The 25654-nt window shown below is 41.1% G+C and overlaps 1 protein-coding gene across 2 annotated transcripts; it reads left to right on the forward strand.

The window, feature by feature from the left end:
* Positions 1-120: 120 nt before the first annotated feature.
* LOC106566938 (choline/ethanolaminephosphotransferase 1) lies at positions 121-25289 on the forward strand. 2 transcript variants are annotated; one of them, XM_014135600.3, is made up of 9 exons: positions 122-424; positions 957-1490; positions 7576-7723; positions 17054-17195; positions 18556-18640; positions 19012-19143; positions 23060-23218; positions 23593-23718; positions 24044-25289. In XM_014135600.3, the coding sequence occupies exons 2-9, from the start codon at positions 1071-1073 to the stop codon at positions 24185-24187; spliced, it is 1356 nt and encodes a 451-aa protein (XP_013991075.1). In that variant the 5' UTR covers positions 122-424; positions 957-1070; the 3' UTR covers positions 24188-25289. The 2 variants fall into 2 exon arrangements, with proteins under 2 accessions (XP_045549302.1, XP_013991075.1); XM_045693346.2 differs by lacking the exon at positions 23060-23218 and having other exon boundaries at positions 121-424.
* Positions 25290-25654: the final 365 nt, after the last annotated feature.

Here is a 25654-nt window from a genome sequence, read left to right on the forward strand (position 1 = left end):
AGGAAGGTGAGTACCAAGCCTTCTTTTCCTCCTGCAAAAGTATATATTATTTCATATATATTTATTTTGACCGGAAAAGGCTTTTGATGCACCCGTAGCTAAGATTCCCCCCACTCGCCTTAGTGAAACGTTTTCCAAGTGAAAGGCCTATTGTGCGACGGAAGTGGGATATCCCTATTCCCTGTCAAATATCGCTCCGCTTTTCTTAAATATCTCTCCGCTATAACCACAAAAACAGCTCATAGCTCGTTGGGAACTAGACTAATTTGTGCGGGAATTAGACTCCTGCGGCTAGTCCATACACTTGTTAGTTACATCTAAACTGACAAAAGAGTCCGATGTTGCCGCATAGTTAAATTAGCACACTAGCTCTCAGGCAGACCACGATAGAGGCCATCGCTTCCGCATCGAATCAAGCATCAAGGTAAGAGATTTCCGAAGGACGACTGCTTGTCAACTTGTCTCAGCTTTTCATGATCATGATTGTATGGTGTTGACAATCTATTATATGTTTAGTTAGCTACATATATTGATAGCCAGCAAGCTAGCTAGTTGAGCAGTTGATTTTGTTGCTAACTACTATGATTGCATAGGGCAACATGACATGAACTTCCTAGCTATTTAACATTGCTTTTGAATGGCTTTTTTTGTAGACATGATTTGGTTACTATTCACTATAGGTAGACTTAAAATGTCTGCCCTAAGTATGTTCCCTTCAATGCTAATCCAATGCTTTAGCTATAATGCAAGCCTTGCATTTATTTACTTTGTCTCACTGACTGCTGTTTGTAATATCAGCACAATCTATCAGGAAACTTGTGATATGCATGTATGGTTTAGGAGTTTATTTTTTTACCAGCCCTCCCTCTGCAGCTTGTGCCCAGCATGTTTCCATAGTCTAATTGTGCTCACCAAAACATACTGTCAAGTAAAAAATAACTCTCTCTCCTCATAAGGGCCCAGCCCAGGAAAACGGTTGTTGCCCCACTGTGGATTCCCTGAATAGTACCAGGGTGGAGGCAGTCGTAGGCAGAGTGGGCGCCACATGAAGTGTGGTTTCGGCTTCCTCCATGAGTAACAACACTGGTCAAAGAGCTCCACGGACCCGGGCGGTGAAGGAAGCCCAGGGGGCAGGGGGGACAACGACATGGATCCCTCAGGACCAGAGAATGGACCCATCCTACAGGCCAACCACCACTGCAGGCCCAACCACAACATGCAGTGGTGGAGGGAGCTCCTGTGTCCTGAGTAAGCTGATCCAGCTGCCGGCTCCGCCGCTGTCGCGCCACCAGCTGAAGAAGTTGGAGGAGCACAGGTATAGCAGTGCAGGCCACTCCCTTCTGGAGCCCTTCATGCAGCACTACTGGGAGTGGCTAGTGGCGCGTGTGCCGGCATGGATAGCCCCCAACCTCATCACTATCGTGGGCTTGGCCACAAACATCCTCACCACATTGGTGTTGGTGTACTACTGCCCCACTGCCACTGAACAGGTAGGTGCAGGGGCACCGCTGGGAATTCTAGGCCAAGGGGAAGAATTTAACGTTGGGGCCTTTTCACACAGTCTATCACGTGACCCTCCCTCCCACTGAGCACCCACATATTAATTATTGAACCGTTATTGCTACTAAGTAATAACCATGGAATAGTAGGTCAATGTTTGTTGTCACAGCTGTACGACTAATGTACACTACTGACAGGACATTGAGAAAAGATGAGGGCCTTTAGAATTTCTTGATTGAAAAGTATTGATTGTCAGATATAGCCTACCCATTTGGAGCCAATGGCGAGATATGATTGTTTTGCCAATGTTTACTGCACTTTTTTCTAGATAAGTATGCTACATAGCCTAATACTATCCACATTGTCTGTATGTGAGAACTGTATTCTAAACCAGTTTACAGTAACAGTCTTTGATGAACACTGTTGCGGTAAAACACCAGAATGTCACAAACTGTAACTTAAATGTCACTCCCTTGGCTGTGTCTGAAAATGTTACTAGCTGTCAAATCCTCCCTTCCTCCATCCTAGTTTCCTCAATTTCTCTCAAGGCTCGTTAGAGGAGGAGGTCAAAGGGAGGGACCTTAGATCCTCTACTCCAATGCAATTTCAGAAGAACTTGAGGCAAGGATTGGACACTAGCTAGTAAAATTTGTCACTAGCTATACTGAACAAAACATAAATGGAACAATTTCAAAGTTCATATAAGGAAATCAGTCAATTGAAATAAATTCATTAGGCCCTAATCTATGGATTTCACATGACTGAGAATACAGATACCAAAAAAAAGGTTCAGCCGAGCCTAACTTAAAATTCTCTAAAACCTTTATGAACTATATATATATATTGGCATACATTTGCATAAATCACCAACAGTAACTGTTCAAGCTCGAGTTTGCCAAACCAACTTTCACATGTTCAGACTATCCCATCTTATCAATCGATATTTCACAAGCAAGCAAGCGTACCACCTTTCCTTTAGGAAATGTACTTTTCTAGTTTTATAACTATATTTATCCCGCCTGCTCTAGAGCTTAAACGATTTAAGTTATTTAAACGAAACTAACTTTTCAAATGTCCATACTGCCCCAACTTTGGTTGAATTTGGTTGTTTTACCAGTCTAAGTAGGGGCAGTCTGAATGTTTCGACGTTGGTTTGGAGTTGATAGCTTAAAAAGGTGACAGAGGAGATTGGTAAACCCACAAAATTCAACAAATCTCCTCTGTCACCATTTTTAAGCTATCAACTCCAAACCAACGTTGAAACGTTCAGACTGTCCCAATTTAGATTGCTTGTCAAAGGATTTTTGATGCTATGTATACTTTTTGAACTACAACCATTTTAAATATGAATAAATGAACATGGGTTTGAATGAGAACCATAGGAATACTGAGAATCCTGTTCCTTGGCCAATTAAGCTACAAGACTAACTTTAAAACATTCAGGCTATCCTAACTTGAACGTCTTTAAAATCTTTATAAAATAACAATTTGCACACATTTGCATAAACTAACTCTTGAACCGTTAAAGCTAGACACACCATATTAACTTTCCCATGTTCAGGCTATCCTATCTATCAATCTGAACACAATCACGCAACTATCAAATTTAATTGGTCACATACACATTGTTAGCAGATTAAATTTTATTGCGAGTGTAATGAAATGCTTGTGCTTCTAGTTCCGACAATGCAGTAATATCTAACAAATTCACAACTTCCTTATACACACAAATGTAAGGGATGAATCAGAATATGTACATATAAATATATGGATGAGCGATGGCCGTGCGGCATAGGCAAGATGCAATAGATGGTAAAGAACAGTATATACATATGAGATGAGTAATGTAGGAAATGTAAACATGATTAAAGTGGCATTATAAGGTGACTAGTGATACCTTTTAATAAGTCAATTTATTAAAGTGGCCCAAGATTTGAGTCTATGCTGACAGCAGCCTCTCTATGTTAGTGATGGCGAAGGCCTTGAGATAGAAGCTGTTTTTAAGTCTTTCGGTCCCAGCTTTGATCCACCTGTACTGACCTCACCTTCTGGATAATAGCGGGGTGAACAGGCAGTGGCTCGGGTGGTTGTTGTCCTTGATGATCTTTTTGGTCTTCCTGTGACATCGGGTGCTGTAGGTGTCCTGTTCGGCAGGTAGTTTGCCCCCACTACCCTCTGGAGAGCCTTGCGGTTGAGGGCGGTGCAGTTGCCGTACCAGGCGGTGACACAGCCCGACAGGATGCTCTCGATTGTGCATCTGTAAAAGTTTGTGTATTTTAGGTGACAAGCCAAATTTCTTCAGCCTCCTGAAGTTGAAGTTAACAAACTATTGTTTTGGCATGTAATTTTTCCAACAATTGTTTACAGACAGATTATTTCACTCATAATTCCCTGTATCACAATTCCAGTGGGTCAGGAGTTTACATACACTAAGTTGACTGCCTTTAAACAGCTTGGAAAATTCCAGAAAATGACGTCATGGCTTTAGAAGCTTCTGATAGGCTAATTGACATCATTTGAGTCAATTGGAGGTGTACCTGTGGATGTATTTCAAGGCCTACCTTCAAACTCAGTGCCTCTTTGCTTGACATCATGGGAAAATCAAAAGAAATCAGCCAAGACATCAGAAAAATTGTAGACCTCCACAAGTCTGGTTCATCCTTGAGAGCAATTTCCAAACACCTGAAGATACCACGTTCATCTGTACAAACAATAGTACGCAAGTATAAACACCATGAGACCACGCAGCCATCATACCGCTCAGGAAGGAGACACGTTCTGTCTCCTAGAGATGAGCGAAAACTGCAAATCAATCCCAGAACAACAGCAAAGGACCATGTGAAGATGCTGGAAGAAACAGGTACAAAAGTATCGATATCCACAGTAAAACAAGTCCTTTATCAACATAAACTGAAAGGCCGCTCAGCAAGGGAGAAGCCACTGCTCCAAAACCGCCATAAAAAAGCCAGACAGCGGTTTGCAACTGCACATGGGGACAAAGTTTGTACTTTTTGGAGAAATGTCCTCTGGTCTGATGAAACAAAAATAGAACTGTTTGGCCATAATGACCATCGTTATGTTTGGAGGAAAAAGGGGGACGCTTGCAAGGTGAAGAACACCATCCTAACCGTGAAGCACAAGGGTGGCAGCATCATGTTGTGGAGGTGCTTTGCTGCAGGAGGGACTGGTGCATTTCACAAAATAGATAGCGTCATGAGGACGGAAAATTATGTGGATATATTGAAGCAACATCTCAAGACATCAGTCTGGAAGTTAAAGCTTGGTCGCAAATGGGTCTTCCAAATGGACAATGACCCCAAGCATACTTCCAAAGTTGTGGCAAAATGGCTTAAGGACAACAAAGTCAAGGTATTGGAGTGGCCATCGGAAAGTCCTGACCTCAACCCTATAGAAAATGTGTGGGCAGACTGAAAAAGTGTGTGCGAGCAAGGAGGCCTACAAGCCTGACTCAGTTACACCAGCTTTGTCAGGAGGAATGGGCCAAAATTCACCCAACTTATTGTGGGAAGCGTGTGGAAGGCTACCTGGAACGTTTGACCCAAGTTAAACAATTTAAAGGCAATGCTACCAAATACTAATTGAGTGTATGTAAACTTCTGACCAGCTGGGAATGTGATGAAAGAAATAAAAGCTGAAATAAATAATTCTCTCTACTATTATTCTGACATTTCACATTTTTAAAATAAAGTGGTGATCCTAGCTAACCTAAGACAGGGAATTTTAACTTGGGTGAAATGTCAGGAATTGTGAAAAACTGAGTTTAAATATATTTGGCTAAGTTGTATGTAAACTTCCGACTTCAACTGTATGAAATAGCTTACCTATCGTATGAATATCATTTTCTGACTCAAATAGGATTCCCTAAAGATTGCTTTGATGTCCAAAAGATTTCAAATCAATTTTACCTGTATTTGAAAATATCTACATTGGTCAATCCTAAATAGATTTTTATTTCCTATTACCAAGTCATTTACGGTTTCTTTGCCTTAAATTTGTCCGCATGGAAAACTAATTGGTGAATTCTGAAACGCTCTCTCTGGAGTGATGAATCATGTTTCACCATCTGGCAGTCCGACAGACAAATCTGGGTTTGGCAGATGCCAGGGGAACTCTACGTACCCCAATGCTTAGTGCCAACAGTAAAGTTTGGTGGAGGAGGAATAATGGTGTGGGGATGTTTTTCATGTTTCGAGCTAGGCCCCTTAGTTCCAGTGACGGGAAATCGTAACGCTACAGCATACATTGACATTCTAGATGATTCTGTGCTTCTAACTTTGTGGCAACCATTTGGGGAAAGCCCTTTCCTGTTTCAGTATGACAATGACCCCATGCACAAAGCAAGGTCCATACAGAAATGGTTTGTCGAGATCAGTGTGGAAGAACTTGACTGGCCTGCACAGAGCCCTAACCTCAACCCCATCGAACACCTTTGGGATGAATTGGAACGCCGACTGAGCCAGGCCTAATCGCCCAACATCAGTGCCCGACCTCGCTAATGCTCATGTGGCTGAAGTCCCCGCAGCAATGTTCCAACATCTTGTGGAAAGCCTTCCCAGAAGAATGGAGGCTGTTATGGCAGCAAAGGGGCATTAATATAGAGGTGGTCCCGCATGATTTTGGAATGAGATGCTCGACGAGCAGGTGTCCACATACTTTTGGTCATGTAGTGTAAATTGTTGTATTGTGAGGCACAGCTGAGTGAGCATAATAATTTGCGTTTTTTTACTGGACCGATGGCCTGCATCTGATGGTCAGTCTGAGTGGACGGAGGGAGCAGCTCCCTACATTTTAGTTGTTTTAAAGCGACTTTGAGATTCTGTATGAAAAGCGCCATATAAAATGCATATATTGTTCAGTATACATGACCATGAAGAGAATTGCATTCATAATTATACATTTCTGTATAGTACAGATCAGGGACCATGATGTCTTTCTGTTACCATGACTCTGTTGCTGGAGGTTAATCCACTTCACTTGCTGTAGTTTTCAAACTCAAGGTGTCTTATCATAGCTGACACCCCATTTCTTTCTGCAGACAATTTTAATAATAATTCAGAGTAGATATTTACGTTTTTGGAAAACATGGTCACATAAACGGAGGGAGATTTTAACATCATTCTGTTACCAAACTTTACATCTTTACATTCTTTGGTTTGAAATGTGTTTTTGTAAAAATTTACATTGGACATTTTTAAAAGTTGTCTTTGTGCATAGATTGCTAAGTTAAAACAAACCATACAATCAATGTTTTTTGTTTGGTATACTTTTAAAGTGAAAATCTGAGTTTCAGCGTCATTTTGTTACCGTGGAATTACCCATATGCTGCAAGTTTTGCATTTGACACATTCTTCTAGAATTTTAAGATGATTTATTATGTAGTATAATATGGTGGTATCTATCCCAACAATGGGCTTTGCATAGGCGTTTTGAGAACTCATACACTACTCTAAGCCTCATTTGAAGCAACAAAAATGAAATTGTTCAAACTTAACTTGTGATAACAGAACAGATGAACAAGAATGACATTTACTCTCATGAGTGGTTAAAAATAACTATCTAAAAGCCACGTGGCTACTAAACTACGCCTCCAGTCTTTTGATCTGACCCGCTGGGTAATACAGTATCTCAATAACCCAGCACCAACAACCCAACCGTGTTCTCTTTAAAGAAAACAGGCCAATTAAGTGACATCAAAGAGCACCTTGGTTGAACCCATAGCAACCCCACATACTTGTCTTTTCTTACTAGCACTGATTTTGCTGATAGCTGCTTTTTTTAATGAAAGTGTTTTACTTGCAATAAATGTGATATGTGGTTGTCTTACCTACCTTAGTTGAGTGCATTGACTGTAAGTCACTCTGGATAAGAGCTTCTGCTAAATGACCAATGTAATCATGTTACTCAAACATGGAAATTACGTTCATAAAGGCCGAACCCATGCTTTTCTGTGAATGTCGACGAGCACTAGACTAATAATATTATTGTGAAAGTTTTTGATGCCATAGAGAGCTGCCTCATTTATGATGTTGAATGTTTGTGCCCTTTCCCTTTCAGGCACCTCTGTGGGCATACCTGTCTTGTGCAGTGGGCCTCTTCATCTACCAATCACTGGACGCCATTGATGGGAAGCAAGCACGGCGCACCAATAACAGCACCCCACTGGGAGAGCTCTTTGACCATGGTTGTGACTCCCTCTCGACAGGTAGGTGTGTGTGTGTGTTGGAGCGTGTGTATACAGTTTCAAACAAACATACACAACACACTCAGACTACAAAGGACAGTACAAAATGCACTAAGACTCCTACAAACACGCGCTCTAAGACAGAGATGTAGACATAACACACTGACAGACATAAACAACAAACGCTTACAGTTGAAGTCGGAAGTTTACATACACTTAGGTTGGAGTCATTAAAACTAGTTTTTCATCCACTCCACAAATTTCTTGTTAACAAACTATAGTTTTGGCAAGTTGGTTAGGACATCTACTTTGTGCATGACACAAGTCATTTTTCCAACAATTGTTTACAGACAGATTTCACTTATAATTCACTGTATCACAATTCCAGTGGGTCAGAAGTTTACATACACTAAGTTGACTGTGCCTTTAAACAGCTTGGAGAATTCCAGAAAATGATGTCATGGCTTTAGAAGCTTCTGATAGGCTAATTGACATAATTTGAGTTAATTGGAGGTGTACCTGTGGATGAATTTCAGGGCTTACCTTCAAACTCAATGCCTCTTTGCTTGACATCATGGTATATCAAAAGAAATCAACCAAGACATCAGAAGAAAAAAAATGTAGACCTCCACAAGTCTGGTTCATCCTTGGGAGCAATTTCCAAATGCCTGAAGGTACCACATTCATCTGTACAAACAACAACGCAAGTATAAACACCATGGGACCACGCAGCCGTCATACCGCTCAGGAAGGCAACGCATTCTATCTCCTAGAGATGAACGTACTTTGGTGCGAAAAGTGCAAATCAATCCCAGAACAACAAGGACCTTGTGAAGATGCTGGAGGAAACAGGTACAAAAGTATCTATATCCACAGTAAAACGAGTCCTATATCGACATAAACTGAAAGGCTGCTCAGCAAGGAAGAAGCCACTGCTCCAAAACCGCCATAAAAAAGCCAGACAGCGGTTTGCAACTGCACATGGGGACAAAGATTGGACTTTTTGGAGAAATGTCCTCTGGTCTGATGAAACAAAAATAGAACTGTTTGGCCATAATGACCATCATTATGTTTGGAGGAAAAAGGGGGAGGCTGGCAAGCCGAAGAACACCATCCCAACCGTGAAGCACGGGGGTGACAGCATCATGTTGTGGGGGTGCTTTGTTGCAGGAGCAACTGGTGGACTTCACAAAATAGATGGCATCACGAGGAAGGAAAATTATGTGGATATATTGAAGCAGCATCTCAAGACATCAGTCAGGAAGTTAAAGCTTGGTCGCAAATGGGTCTTCCAAATGGACAATGACCCCAAGCATACTTCCAAAGTTGTGGCAAAATGGCTTAACTTGTTATGGATAGGGGGCAGTATTTTCACGGCCGGATAAAAAACGTACCCGATTTAATCTGGTTATTACTCCTGCCCAGAAACTAGAATATGCATATAATTAGTAGCTTTGGATAGAAAACACTCCGAAGTTTCTAAAACTGTTTGAATGGTGTCTGTGAGTATAACAGAACTCAAATGGCAGGCCAAAACCTGAGAAGATTCTGTACAGGAAGTACCCTGTCTGACCATTTTTTGGGCTTCTTTGTCATCTCTATCCAAAACAAAGGATCTCTGCTGTAACGTGACACTTTATAAGGCTCCCATAGGCTCTCAGAAGGCGCCAGAACGTTGAATGATGACTTTGCTGTCCATGGCTGAAAAACAGTAGCGCATTTGGATAGTGGTCGATCTGAGAACAATGAGACGGGTGCGCGCGTGCACATGAAGAGTCCATTTTAGATTATCAGTCTTTGAACGAAAACAACGACTCCCGGTCGGAATATTATCGCTATTTTACGAGAAAAATCGCATAAAAATTGATTTTAAACAGCGTTTGACATGCTTCGAAGTACGGTAATGGAATATTTTGAAATTTGTCACGATACGCCTCCGCGCGTCACCCTTCGTTACCCTTCGGATAGTGTCTTGAACGCAAGAACAAAACGCCGCTATTTGGATAGAACTATGGATTATTTGGAACCAAACCAACATTTGTTGTTGAAGTAGAAGTCCTGGGAGTGCATTCTGACGAAGAACAGCAAAGGTAATCCAATTTTTCTTATAGTAAATCTGAGTTTGGTGAGTACCAAACTTGGTGGGTGTCAAAATAGCTAGCCCGTGATGGCGAGCTATCTACTCAGAATATTGCAAAATGTGCTTTCACTGAAAAGCTATTTTGAAATCGGACACCGCGATTGCATAAAGGAGTTCTGTATCTATAATTCTTAAAATAATTATGTTTTTTGTGAACGTTTATCGTGAGTAATTTCGTAAATTCACCAGAAGTGTTCGGTGGGAATGCTAGTTCTGAACGTCACATGCTAATGTAAAAAGCTTTTTTTTATATATAAATATGAACTTGATTGAACAAAACATGCATGTATTGTATAACATAATGTCCTAGGAGTGTCATCTGATGAAGATCATCAAAGGTTAGTGCTGCATTTAGCTGTGGTTTTGTTTTTTGTGACATTATATGCTAGCTTGAAAAATGGGTGTCTGATTATTTCTGGCTGGGTACTCTCCTGACATAATCTAATGTTTTGCTTTCGGTGTAAAGCCTTTTTGAAATCGGACAGTGTGGTTAGATAAAGGAGAGTCTTGTCTTTAAAATGATGTAAAATAGTCATATGTTTGAAAAATTGAAGTTTTCGGATTTTCGAGGAGTTTGTATTTCGCGCCACGCCCAATCATTGGATATTGGAGCGGTGTTCCGCTAGCGGAACGTCTAGATGTAAGAGGTTTTTAAGGACAAAGTCAAGGTATTGGAGTGGCCATCGGAAAGCCCTGACCTCAATCCCATGAAAAATTTGTGGGCAGAACTGAAAAAGCGTGTGCGAGCAAGGAGACCTACAAACCTGACTCAGTTACACCAGCTCTGTCATGAGGAATGGGCCAAAATTCACCCAACTTATTGTGGGAGGCTTGTGGAATGCTACCTGGAACGTTTGACCCAAGTTAAACAATTTAAAGGCAATGCTACCAAATACTAATTGAGTGTATGTAAACTTCTGACCCACTGGGAATGTGATGAAAGAAATAAAAGCTGAAATTGTTCTCTCTATTATTCTGACATTTCACATTCTTAAAATAAAGTGGTGATCCTAACTTACCAAATTATTTTATGACGTATCCACTGTATCGGAGCATGATATTTTTCCCTTTCACGCTGAGTGGTTATCGAAAGGGAGAGAGCTGGAAAGATTTTTAAAATACATTGAGGAACTATTGGAATTCTCAATGGATGTAAAAACGGACTTTGTTTGCTTGAAGAAAACCACATTACTTTGAGATGCTCCACAGGTCATTAGTGGTGGTGCGTTAAGCCAATCAGAAATACTATCAGATCCCCAAATGGGCACATCCTTACTCAACATTGACAGGAGAGCTCCAAACAAAAGACAATGACTAAATTTGACAGAACTCGTAAATGGAATTAAATAAACCAACTTTTTTTATCGAAGTGTAGGATAGGTTGTGCACTCTGCAAACAATGTGTCCACTCCGACAATGAGAACAGGAAGACTGGAATAATATTGAATGCATTAAAAGAAATGACCGTAACCAAAGTAACAAACATTGTAGATCAGAAATGATAGGAATTGATGGTAAATGTACTTCCAGTTGAAATGTAATGGGGAATTGATATACACTAACAATCACAAACGCAAACAATTCACAAAATGAAGTTATGAAAAAATGAATGTGCACAAATTGTTGGGAGAGAGTGCATTCTGGAGAGAAGAGCATTGTGCATCTGGGTGAATGGTCAATCCGACGTATGCGTTGTCCATGCAACATTTACGGTGATATGGCCTCAGCAGAAGTCAGGGCATTCATACTTCTTGCGCTTCGCGGAGCAATGCAGAGCTGTTGTCAAGGAAGTGAGTTTGTGTTTATACAGTTTGTGTCCAAACTTTTGACTGGCAGTGTGTTTGTGGAAAATAGTAAAAATTAAGAAAAACCCTTGAATAAATAAGTAGGTGTTATACATTACATAATACCGGTCCAAAGTTTTAGAACACCTACTTATTTATTCAAGGGTTTTTCTTAATTTTTACTATTTTCTACATTGTAGAATAATAGTGAAGACCGCAAAACTATGAAATAACGCATATGGAATCATGTAGTAACCAAGAAAGTGTTAAACAAATATAAAATTATTTTATTTGAGATTCTTCAAATAGCCACCCTTTGCCTTGATGACAGCTTTGCACGCTCTTGGCATTCTCTCAACCAGCTTCACCTGGAATGCTTTTCCAACAGTCTTGAAGGAGTTCCCACATATGCTGAGCACTTGTTGGCTGCTTTTGCGGTCCGACTCATCCCAAACCATCTCAATTTGGTTGAGGTCGGGGGATTGTGGAGGCCAGGTCATCTGATGCAGCACTCCATCACTCTCCTTCTTGGTAAAATAGCCCTTACACAGCCTGATGGTGTGTTGGGTCATTGTCCTGTTAAAAAACAAATGATAGTGGGACAAAGCCCAAACCAGATGGGATGACCTATCGCTGCAGAATGTTGTGGTAGCCATGCTGGTTAAATCACAGACAGTGTCACCAGCAAAGCACCCCCACCCCATAACACCTCGTCCTCCATGCTTTACGGTGGGAAATAAACATGCGGAGATCATCCGTTCACCCACACCGCATCTCACAAAGACATGGCGGTTGGAACCAAAATTCTCCAATTTGGACTCCAAACCAAAGGACAAATTTCCACCAGTCTAATGTCCATTGCTCATGTTTCTTGGCCCAAGCAAGTATCATCTTCTTATTGGTGTTCTTTTAGTACCCTTTTCTTTGTAGCAATTCAACCATGAACGCCTGATTCATGCAGTCTCCTCTGAACAGTTGATCAAATCAAATTTATTTTTATATAGCCCTTCGTACATCAGCTGATATTCTCAAAGTGCTGTACAGAAACCCAGCCTAAAACCCCAAACAGCAAGCAAAGCATGTGAAAGAAGCACGGTGGCTAGGAAAAACTCCCTAGGAAAAACTCCCTAGAAAGGCCAAAAACCTAGGAAGAAACCTAGAGAGGAACCAGGCTATGAGGGGTGGCCAGTCCTCTTCTGGCTGTGCAGGGTGGATATTATAACAGAACATGGTCAAAATGTTAAAATGTTAAAATGTTCATAAATGACCAGCATGGTCAAATAATAATTATCATAGTAGTTGTCGAGGGTGCAACAAGCACGTCCGGTGAACAGGTCAGGGTTCCATAGCCACAGGCAGAACAGTTGAAACTGGAGCAGCAGCACGGCCAGGTGGACTGGGGACAGCAAGGAGTCATCATACCAGGTAGTCCTGAGGCATGGTCCTAGGGCTCAGGTCCTCCGAGAGAAAGAGAGAATTAGAGAGAGCATATTTAAATTCACACAGGACACCGGATAAGACAAGAGAAATACTCCAGATGTAACAGACTGACCCTAGCCCCCCGACACAAACTACTGCAGCATAAATACTGGAGGCTGAGACAGGAGGGATCAGAAGACATGATGTTGAGATGTGTCTGTTACTTGAACTCTGATGCATTTATTTCGGCTGCAATTTTTGAGGCTGGTAACTAATGCACTTATCCTCTGCAGCAGATGTAACTCTGGGTCTTCCATTCCTGTGGCAGTCTTCATGAGAGCCAGTTTCATCATAGCGCTTGATGGTTTTTGCGACTGCACTTGAAGAAACTATCAAAGTCCTTGAAATGGTCTGTATTTACTGACCTTCATGTCTTTAAAGTAATGATGGACTGTCATTTCTCATTGCTTATTTGAGCTGTTCTCGCCATAATATGGACTTGGTCTTTACCAAATAGGGCTATCTTCTGTATACCCCCCTACCTTGTCACAACACAACTGAATGGCTCAAACACATTAAGAAGGAAAGAAATTACACAAATTAACTTTAAGAAGGCAGACCTGTTAATTGAAATGCATTACAGTGACTACCTCATGAAGCTGGTTGAGAGAATGCCAAGAGTGTGCAAAGCTGTAATCAAGGCAAAGGGTGGCTATTTGAAGAATCTCAAATATAAAATATATTTTGAATTGTTTAAAAAAAAAAAATTGGTTACTACATGATCCCATATGTGTTATTTCATAGTTTTGATGTCTTCACTATTATTCTACAATGTAGAAATTTGTAAAAATAAAGAAACTCTTGAAAGAGCAGGCCTTCCCTGTGGCTCAGTTGGTAGAGCATGGTGTTTGCAACGCCAGCATGGTGTGTGCAACGCCAGGGTTGTGGGTTCGACTCCCACGGGGGGCCAGTACAAAAAAAAAACATGCACGAAATGAAATGTATGCATTCACTACTGTAAGTCGCTCTGGATAAGAGCGTCTGCTAAATGACAAAAATGTAAAAAATGTGTTCTAAAACTTTTGACCCTGTGTGTGTGTGTGTGTGTGTAATTTGTTCCTGCTCGACTAAAACAATCTCGGTCAACCAACAGCCAAACGACCAAACAATTGATCAGTATACTAATTGGGGTACAAATCATCCTTCTCCATGACCACTATCCTTGTGTACTGTCTTCTTAATGCTAATTAATCATTTCTGTCTGAACTATCTGAACTACTCACTATTGCTGTCCCACTTACCCGCTAGATCTCCCGTCAGTGGCCACACCTCAGACTCATTTACATCCTCCCCCTTTGGTCAGATCCTCCATCACTTCAACCTTGACTTCCACTGCTATGCTGATGACACACAGATCTACCTCGGCACAAAATCCCTCAACCCACCTCTGACCCATATTATTGATTCTTGCCTCTGCAATAAAAACATGAATACAACAAAACTCCCTCAAGCTCAGTGATAAAACAGAACTCCTTTTCATAGGCACCAAACCCACCCTTACCAAAGCTGGCAACCTCACCCTCACCATTGACGACACCACTGTCTTTCCCACAAACTCTGCATCATTCTGGAATCCACCCTCTCCTTTGAGCACCACATAAAACAGACTGTCAAATCCTCATTCATCCACCTCCGCAACATTGCCAAAGTAAGGTCCTATCTCTCCCGTCCTCTCCGCTGAAACCCTCATACATGCATTAATCTCTTCCAGTCTTAACTATTGCAACTCGCTACTCTCCGGCATCAACTCAACTCCCTCCATAAGCTCCAAATAGTTCAAAACTCTGCAGCTCGACTTCTCACCCACACTGTGGGTCCTGTGCAGCACATCAGCCTTGTAATCCGTGAACTCCACTGTCTCCCTGTCTCCCAACGCATTGATTACAAGATACTACTTCTAACCTACAAAGCCCTTCACCACCTTACCCCCCTACCTCTGTTAGGTTCTCATTTTTCAGAGTAAATAACTCATGGACACTAGAGAAGCTTAACCAAGTTTAATTCTTCCCAAAGGGTCGTTACAGCTGTAATTCAGGCAAAACATGTTCTCACCATCACAAGTGTGTACAGTGTATATATATATATATATATATATACTCCACTTTAGACACCTCTCCTTCTCTCCAATCCTTACATCTTATGGTTTGACAGGAAGAGGGTAACAGGATAATAAACTATTATTTCTCCCTTCAGAGGATCTGACTTGACCTCCTGATCTCAACCCCTCCTTCGCCTAATCCACAGATGTCCTCTTGTATCACCTATCGCACTCCCGTGACACTCTCCCTCTCTCCCAGCACATTCCACAGCCAGTCTGTCTTTCTACAGGTCTCACTCCTTTATATACAATGCGTCTGATCTGTCAAGTATTTAATATCTCAATGTTAAAAGTTTACCCAGAATCCAACACCTCTCAGACCTCTTCCCCTGCAACCCACACGTGCACTCACCTTGTCGTCCTCAGGTCGAAGCTCCAGAGCTTCGGCGAGTCCACAATTTTTCAGTCCCTCCTAAAGCCCCACCACATACAAGCAAAGCATATATTGAGCACCACCTAACCCAAACCCTCACCCTTTCCATTACCATAAAACATGTTCGTATCTTACCCCTTACCCTATCTGGGTTTGTATACAAACCCCAACCCTACCCTCCCCATACACTGTTACATCACACTCTTTCCCTTCCTTGAGCCCACCCCGCTTTGTTCATATTTTTGTTTAGTCTGATGTTTTGACTACTGTTTTTTGTTGTTTAATTTCTACAATTGTAAAGTGACTTTTGGGTCCTTGAAAAGTCCCATTTTTATTATTATACTGAACAAAAATATAAACGCAACATGCAGCAATTTCAAAGATTTTACTGAGTTACAGTTCATATAAGGAAATCAGTCAATTGAAATGAAATTAATTAGGCCCTAATCTATGGATTTCACATGACTGGGAATACAAATATGCATCTGTTGGTCACAGATGCATTGGCTCACAATTGGCCTCAGGATCTCATCACGGAATCTCTGTGCATTCAAATTGCCAATGATAAAATGCAATTGTGTTCATTGCCCATACCGTAACCCCACCGCCACCATGGGGCACTCTGTTCACAACATTGACATCAGCAAACTGCTGTGAGGCCAGTTGGCCGTACTACGAAATCTCTAAAACGATGTTGGAGGCAGCTTATGGTAGAGAAATTAACATTCAATTCTCTGGCAACAGCTCTGGTGGACATTCCTGCAGTCAGCATACCAATTGCACACTCCTTCAACTTGACTGACATCTGTGGCATTGTGTGACACAACTGCACATTTTAGTGGCCTTTTATTGTCCCCAGCATAAGGTGCATCTGTGTAATGATCATGCTATTTAATCAGCTTCTTGATATGCCACACCTATCAGGTGTATGATTTATCTTGGCAAAGAAGAAATGCTCACAAACAGGGATGTAAACAAATGTGTGTGTACAAAATTGTAGAGAATAGGCTTTTTGAGCATATGCAACATTTCGGGGATCTTTTATTTCAGCTCATGAAACATAGGACCAACACTTTACATGTTGCGTTTTTATATTTTTGTTCAGTGTAGTATTATATTTTTTTCTTGTGTAATTGAACTTTTTTTCTCTCTCTGTCACTCTCTTTCCCTCTCTGCATCCATTGATGTCACTGGTACTTGACCCACAGTAAAATCAATTTTACCCATGTTCATTTCCACACGCAATTAAGCACAGTAAGGATGATACTTAGCCTGGTCCCAGATTTATTTGTGCTCTTGCCAACCCCATTGATTGCGGTCATTGTCAAGCCAAATTTGTGCCATTACAATGAGTGAGAAGGAGTTGGCATGATAGCACAAACAGACTGACACTCAGGCTGGAGGATACCTGCCTCTTTTGAATCTTTCTCACTCACTCATTTTCTCTCTCGGACTTCCTTCTCTGCCCCTCCCTCAGTGTTTGTGGTCCTGGGTACCTGTATCGCCGTCCAGCTTGGCACTAACCCCGACTGGATGTTCTTCTGCTGCTTTGCCGGCATGTTCATGTTCTACTGTGCCCACTGGCAGACCTACGTATCAGGCACCCTGCGCTTTGGCATGTGAGTGAGTGGGGGAGGCAATAACAAGGCAGGAGGACAAGAGCATCATGCCTGATGTTCCAGGGGCCGTATTCATAAAGTGTCTATGCGTAGGAGTGTTGATCTAGGACCAGGTCCCCCTTCTTATTCTTTCTGAACAAAAAGGCAAAACTGATCCTATATCAGTACTCTGAGACGCTTTATGAACACGGGTCCTGAAATGTTTGAATAAAATGGCTATGTAATTGCAGTCTTTAGTATTTGTCTAGTATGTATGCAACCATGGGAACATTTAGTAACCACATGCTGTTTTGTCATAGGCCTACATGTAGATGGGAGATGTTTATTTCATAGACACTGGGCTTAAAACCTGGCTATCTAGCTATGTCACAGAGCTACCTTGTCTTTTCCCTGGTATGCAGATTTGATGTCAGAGTATCTAATCGTGTAGCTATGTTAGACGTGCACAGCCACGTTTGGGCCCGGGTTCTGGAACTTAACGGTAAAACGAGACCATAATCCGCGTGACTTCCCTGTTGAAGATAACCTTTTGTGTCCATTAGGCAATCAGGCCCCACTTCCTGCACAGACTGCCTCCATCTCCAACACCAACAATTCTTATGCAATAGGACAACTTTCTTATAGACCCTGTTTCATTCGTTCTCACATCGCTTTGATACTGTAATTTGGTATTTGATAGAGGTGGCTCAATTTGATTAAATGTGAGCTATCCTAGATTACATTCATCTCTGTTGACCACTGGAATAATTTTAGGAAGCAGAGAGCTGATGGAATTCACATAAATGTTTGGGCCAGTTATAATTTACGACACATTTTGGGCCCGCCACAACCATTGGTGCAAAGCTTTAAGATCAATGGCTATATTTCGACCTCAAACTAAACATGTTTATTCTGATTGTTTTTAACAATGATAGGTCTGTCATGACAGCTTGTTCACCCAGTACATTCTGTACCAGCAGCCGTGTTGACGTTGACACCAGGACATTAACAGCTGATTTTGATGGAACTTCACTTATCAACATTGGCTAATCCGATTGGCTTTCAGGAACAACGACAAGGGATGAATGTCCTTGGAGTATGGTTGATTTTATTTAACAATATGATTTGATATGATTTAAGCCCTTCACAGAGTAAGTAAGCGCTAAGTAGGTTGTCAGACAGAAAAAAAATTAAATACTTTTACAGATCAGGTTCCTCTCAGCCTTTCAAGGGAAATGTTCTCCACACACATTCACAACCAAGAGGAATGGGTACAGTTTGTGCAGGACCTGCTAGGGGGTGCTATGTGCATGTTTTTCATGAGTGCTATGTGAAATCACTAATGGTTGCTCATGATTCCTCTGTCTCTCTGCCCGTTTAGCATTGATGTGACTGAAGTGCAGTTCTTCATTATAATCATGTATTTGCTGGCTGCCATCGGAGGATCAGCTTTTTGGCAGTTCTTGGTAATGCATTTAACCCATTTGATTCAGCAAATTATGGCCTGTTTCTACTGCTTGGATTTGAAAAAAATGACACTAATGCTAATATTTACATGCATTGCAGTTTGATGCATTTGATCTGGCATGTTGGTTGAAGTGTTCAGACTCACGTCCTGGTTCATGATTGTGTGAATACTTCAGAAATGCATCCTTTCCTTCTTTCCTGGAGGTAAGCACAAATCTAATAAGTGATTGGATAGGTGAAAGCCACGTTACCGCCCTATTACTTTCACAAATCCAACAAATTCTGATCTGTCTTTACTTAAAGGTGGTAGGAAGGATGCATTTCGAAAGTATTGGAACAGGGCTCTTACTAATCTCCCTAACACACACAGATCCCTGGGGTGAACATCCAGATTAAGATCATTCCAGCCATCCTCACTGTGGCAGGAGCCATCTTTTCCTGCACCAACTACTTCCGGGTCATATTCACGGGAGGTGTAGGAAAGAACGGATCCACCATAGCGGTAAGTAAGACGTGATCCATCCTTGCTGACGAGGATCCAGTTGAATTGTATGGCTGATAGGTGACTTAGTTAGTCTAGGAAGGAAGGTTTACAGTCCTGCTGCTCATTGTATTGGTTATTTCAACAGGTAGTAATATGATATGGGTGACAGTTACAGGAGGTTGGTGGTACCTTAATTGGGGAGGACTGGCTCATTGTAATGGCTGGAGCAGAATAAGTGGAATGGTATCAAACACATGGTTTCCATGTGTTTGATGCCATTCCATTTGCTCGGTTCCAGCCATTCTTATGAGCCATCCTCCCCTTAGCAGCCTCCTGTGGCGGCAGGTAGCCTATCGGGTAAAGGCAAATCCCAGGTCTGATGGGAAAAATCTGGTGGGTAGTGAGCTGGCAAATGGAGGGTTGCGCGTATCAAATCCTAGATGCTATTGCCTACTATTGTACCTTTGAGCAAGGCAACCCCCCACAACAACTTATCCATGGGCACCAAATGTGCCGGCCCCTTGCTCCAACCTGTGTCTTTCGGCTGGGCTTTGTCAAATTTTAGTTGGGCTTTGTGTACAATTGACGAGTAAAGTGATCTTAATCTCTTAATCACAATTACTAAATACATACAATATCGTTCAAAAGTTTGGAGTCACTTAGAAATGTCCTTGTTTTCCATGAAAACGTACATGAAATTAGTTGAAAAATTCATAGGAAATATAGTCAAGATGTTGACAAGGTTATAAATAATGATTTTTAATTGAAATAATAATTGTGTCCTTCAAACTTTGCTTTCGTCAAAGAATCCTCCATTTGCAGCAATTACAGCCTTGCAGACCTTTGGCATTCTAGTTGTCAATTTGTTGACGTAATCTGAAGAGATTTCACCCAATGCTTTCTGAAGCACCTCCCACAAGTTGGATTGGCTTCATGGGCACTTCTTACGTACCATACGGTCAAGCTGCTCCCACAACAGCTCAATAGGGTTGAAATCCCGGTGAATATGCTGGCCACTCCATTATAGACAGAATACCAGCTGACTGCTTCTTCCCTAAATAGTTATTGCATTGTTTGGAGCTGTGCTTTGGGTCATTGTCTTGTAGGAGGAAATTGGCTCCAAAATAAGCGCCGTCCACAGGGTATGGCATGGAGTTGCAAAATGGAGTGATAGCCTTCCTTCTTCAAGATCCCTTTTACCCTGTACAAATCTCCCACTTTACCACCACCAAAGCACCCCAGACCATCACATTGCCTCCAACATGCTTGACAGATGGCGTCAAGCACTCCTCCAGCATCTTTTCATTTTTTCTGCGTCTCACGAATATTCTTTGTGATCCGAACACCTCAAACTTAGATTTCTCTGTCCATAGCACTTTTTTCCAATTTTCCTCTGTTCAATGTCTGTGTTCTTTTGCCCATCTTAATCATTTATTTTTATTGGCCAGTCTGAGATATGGCTTTTTTTTTTCAACTCTGCCTAGAAGGCCAGCATCCCTGAGTCGGCTCTTCACTGTTGACATTGAGACTGGTGTTTTGCGGGTACTATTTAATGAAGCTGCCAGTTGAGAACTTGTGAGGCGTCTGTTTCTCAAACTAGACATTCTAATGTACTTGTCCTCTTGCTCAGTTGTGCACCGGGGCCTCCCACTCTTTCTATTCTGGTTAGAGCCAGTTTGCGCTGTTCTGTGAAGGGAGTAGTACACAGCGTTGTACGAGATCTTCAGTTTCTTGGCAACTTCTCGTATGGAATTTCTCAGAACAAGAATAGACTGATGAGTTTCACAAGAAAGTTCTTTGTTTCTGGCAATTTTGAGCCTGTAATCGAACCCACAAATGCTGATGCTCCAGATACTCAACTAGTCTAAAGAAGGCCAGTTGTATTGCTTCTTTAATCAGAACAACAGTTTTCAGCTGTGCTAACATAATTGTAAAAGGGTTTTCTAATGATCAATTAGCCTTTTAAAATGATAAACTTGGATTAGCTAACACAACGTGCCATTGGAACACAGGAGTGATGGTTGCTGATAATGGGCCTCTGTAGATATTCCATTAAAAAAAATCTGTCGTTTACAGCTACAATAGTCATTTATAACATTAACAATGTCTACACTGTATTTCTGATCAATGTGATATTATTTTAATGGACAAATGTGCTTTTCTTTAAAAAACAAGGACATTTCTAAGTGACCCCAAACTTTTGAATGGTAGTGTATATCGTACAGAGTGGCAAGCTTAATAAAAAAAACGTCAACCGCATTTTTTTTGGTTGTAGCCAGTCTTTTCTAATGTTTAAAAGGCGACTGCACTTCCTGATTTGGCGTCGTTTTAGATTAGTTTTTTAAAGAAACGCTAGCGGCCATGGCTGAATTCAAACGCGAGTTGGTTTCGGGGTGTGGTTTGATGTGGGTGTCGTGTGTGTGTGTGTACGCAGGTGGGAAGAGTTAGCCAAATGATTTTGCCAATTAGCTTTAGCTGACTGGTGTGCGACCATGGCAAAGTTGGGGATAGTGGGGAACATAAATAAATTACAGAATGTAAATAAAACATTTTTTTCATGTTGCACATATTTTCTTTGTCTCATTTAAATGATTTCAATATTTGTATATACATTTCCTAGTTTTGTTGAGCTTAAGTCATTGAAATGTTGAGCTATTGACCTTTTAAAATATTGTCCCATGTACATTACTGATTGTCCCTAACTTGCCCCATCGGGATATCTAATGTCAAACCAAATTGACCATGGGCATAACGATCAGGTTGCGTGCAGCTATGCTCCTAATTGATGATTACTTGGGTGATGCCAGCTGTGGGCATGTGGATATGATTAAAATAAACCCAACCCAAGGAAAACTGTCACGGTACCCTTCATTCCATGACTACATAGAACTCTCTGCCACTCCAGGTAACTCAAGCTAGCAATAAAACCAGATTCAAAACCATATAAAATAACACCTTATGCCACAACAGGGACTGTGAAGAGAGACAGACATATTGTATTATGTAAGTAAGTGGCATGGCAAGAATGGCTCATGGGTGAGAAGCCATCTCCTGTTTCTGAAGTGTGAGGCCGAAACAGGAGATTACGTAGATAAAGTATTATGGTGTATCGAACTGCGCAGGTAGCATACTTTTTGAAGTGATTTGTTTGACAATCGGATGAAAACGCACAACACCAATGATATGAGAAACTGCCTGCGCAGACCGAAAAAACAACAGTAAACCGCATAGGATGTAAACATGCCACAGTATCCCATTTTAAATCAGCATATCCCAGGCATCTTACAACCGGGATACAAGCCTTTTTGGTTGTTGTAAATGGGATGTTTGTTTGTCAACTCAAACACAGAATACTTAAATTAATAACAGGATATTGGTGTGGATTTAACTGGTGACATCAATAAGGGATAATAGCTTTCACCTGGATTCAGCTGGTCAGTCTGTCATGGAAAGAGCAGGTGTTCCTAATGTTTTGTACACTCTGTATATTATATTATGTATTTTAATTGTTGTTTTGTTTCCTGTTTGGACCCCAGGAAGAGTATTTGGGAATCCTAATAAATACAACAAAAAATCATATTTCCATTTTGGATGACTGACTTTGATCAAAATTATTCTATTTACACTTTTGTAGTCATTTTTCTGACTCATAACGATGCCACATAGGGCATTTTCAAAACAAGATGTTGCTTTTTAGTGGCATTCGCTCTTTAAATACCACAGCACTTGGCATTCTTAATTTCTTGGCCTCCATAAAATAGTGACAGTGGATGCCTATCATGCCTTGACTTTTTCATTTGTTTCAGCCAAGCCACTGACTGCTCTGCAGAACTTTACCTTGCAGTTTATTGATCACTTTAGAGAAGGACAAGAATGGTGGCATTTTCAGCTAGGTACAGTGATTGTGACATCCATGTCCCGTCGTCTTCCTCAGGGAACGAGTGTCCTGTCGCCGTTCTTCCACATAGGGTCAGTTATCACTCTGGCTATTATGATCTACAAGAAGTCTGCGTCCCAGCTGTTTGAGAAGCACCCCTGTCTCTACGTCCTGGCCTTTGGGTTTGTGTCGGCCAAGATCACCAACAAGCTAGTGGTGAGGAAGCAGATGGCCTGAAACATTAAAACACTGAAAGAGCCAGGTTACTTTCCAAATCCACACTAGTATACCACTTGGAAAACATGTCCAATCTTTTGCTTCATTCTAAATCGTATGTTCGTGTGGATGTTGGAACATTGGCCTAATGTGCCCAGTTTTAGTTGTGTTAACTTAGGGTTAAAGCTAAAATCTGGGATTCCTTATTCAGCAAATTGGCAGCCTGGCTTGTTTTGGTATACAGCTGTCAGCTTGAGTAAAATACTTTTCTTAAAGTCTGTTAGTGTGCTGCGCCTTGCATTGAATCCCAACTCAGAGTCCAAAAACATTGGACTAATTGTTTTTCCTTATTTTATTTATATATTTTTTTACAGGTGGCTCATATGACCAAAAGTGAGATGTCTCTCCATGACTTGGCTTACCTGGGTCCAGGGCTGCTCTTCTTGGACCAGTATTTTAACAGCATCATAGATGAGTACTTGGTCCTCTGGGTGGCACTAGTAAGTCTACACCTCAATCGGTTCATCCATGTGCATGTACCAAGCCAATTGAAACCTAAATGAGAGTTAGGATTCACCTTTTTACTTATTTTGCAGTACAATGTAGATTCCTAGATTAGATTTGAAGTTTTTTTTTTTTTGACCCCAGTTGGAGTAGCAGCTGCCTTGGCAGCAGCTAATGGGATCCTAATAAAATACTAAATACCTTTTCAAGAGGAATTTATTCAAAAGGTGATTGACCATATAATAAAAAACAACCAGTTTTGTATATAGGGAGCCTTAAATGGACTATTTGACATCCATCCTCTATCGTGTTTCTCTCCAGTTCCTGTCCATCTTTGACCTGGTGCGCTACTGCGTCAGCGTCTGCAACCAGATCGCCTCTCACCTGCACATCTTTGTGTTCAAGATCAAACCCCCCAACCTGCGGCCCGTTGCCGCTTCCCAGTCAGGCAAAGATGTCTGGTGACACTGTCCGTACAGAAATGAAGTTGGTGGGTATACCTCTACCGCCTCCCCCTTGTCACCACAGGATTCCCATTGGATGAGACAAATTGGAGGCGGTCTCTCTAGGAATGTATTAGCCAATGAAATTATGAATACATTGAGGGTGGTGAGGGAAAAAAATGAAAATGTATTTATCTATTTGTTGTTGTGCAATAATGCTGTGTTTTTGCTGATGTGTTGTTTTGGTGTTAAAGGTTCATAACTGAAGAGGAGAAAGGGGTTTTGTTTAGTTTGTCATAAGAGCACCCCGTTATTTGAGAATTAGTTGTCTAACCAAACTTTATGGATAGGGTTTAATGTTGCTTACTATAACCATGCTGCCACTATCTGTGTATTAGCTAAATAAATGTTATCCATGCGAAGGAGCAGGTTATACCTAACCAAGTAATATTTATCTACAGGAAAAACACCTACAGTTTATTAATGTGTCAGAGCAGTATGACTGAATTTAAATGTCTCTGTTCTTTCAGTATTGGTACTAGTTCAGCTCCTCTACGTACAATAACTACTTGTTCCACTCCAGAGAAAACGTTAGTCCTCTGTTCAAGGTGTAGTTCTGTGTACTGCATTCTGTCTGAGGTCTCGTCATTAACCAAGTATTAAACTTTAGAACTACATCCGTAGTGCCCGTCCCTGGTCAAACATAAGGAATGTTTTTCTTCTGCAAAAGTTAAGGAATGTCTCTTACCTTACCGATTTAGCTTATCAAAACAGTGACGCACAGAGTATTCAAATGTCTCATAACAAGAGTAGAACTTGTCATTGTTCTTTTGTGTGTATCATATGCATGGGATGAGCATTACAACCCTGGTCACAGCCAATATCTGTAACTGATGGTGTTCAACCAATCGAAACACCCATTCAAACGTACATTTTTTCCCCCCTTGGATTGTTTGTCATTTGAGCAATGCAGAGATTTTGAAAATTAAATGCGAAGGGTGAATCAATCGTTGGCCGTAAAAAAAAAAAAAAATGCTTCTGTCATTATTTTTTGGTGTTTGGTCAAAATTGTTACTTTGTCAAAGAAAATACGTTTTTGAATAAACAAGCTTATGTAAAATAAAGATTTGCTATATTTATAACAGATCTAGAGTCTATTGGAAGACAGCATAATTGGAGAAAAAAAACTTAAAAGGTGGGAGAATACGGTTTCAGAGGGACAGAAACACACACGTTCACTCTAGCCTTCGTGCGGATATTGTCCTGATGTCCGTTTGTACTTTTAAGATTTGATCACAATGAGTCTTGTCTACACACCCATCTAAAAATGTGGACACAATGAATGTGGACAAGATCAAGACAAAGGACATGTTAGAACCAGGTATAAAACGGGGCTTCTCACTCACACAGATCTGTACCACCCTGCCTTATTCTGCGTCTACCACAATCCATGCGTATATTCAACAACTCACAAATAAAACTGATCTGT

The sequence above is a fragment of the Salmo salar genome, chromosome 13, assembly GCF_965601325.2.
Source record: "Salmo salar chromosome 13, fSalSal1, whole genome shotgun sequence".
Lineage (NCBI taxonomy): Eukaryota > Metazoa > Chordata > Actinopteri > Salmoniformes > Salmonidae > Salmo > Salmo salar.

Coding starts and splice junctions, on each gene's coding strand:
- LOC106566938 (XM_014135600.3), top strand. CDS start 1,071: ATGAGTAACAACACTGGTCAAAGAGCTCCACGGACCCGGGCGGTGAAG. Junction 1,491..7,575: donor GCCCCACTGCCACTGAACAG/GTAGGTGCAGGG, acceptor TTTCCCTTTCAG/GCACCTCTGTGGGCATACCT. Junction 18,641..19,011: donor CAGCTTTTTGGCAGTTCTTG/GTAATGCATTTA, acceptor TAACACACACAG/ATCCCTGGGGTGAACATCCA.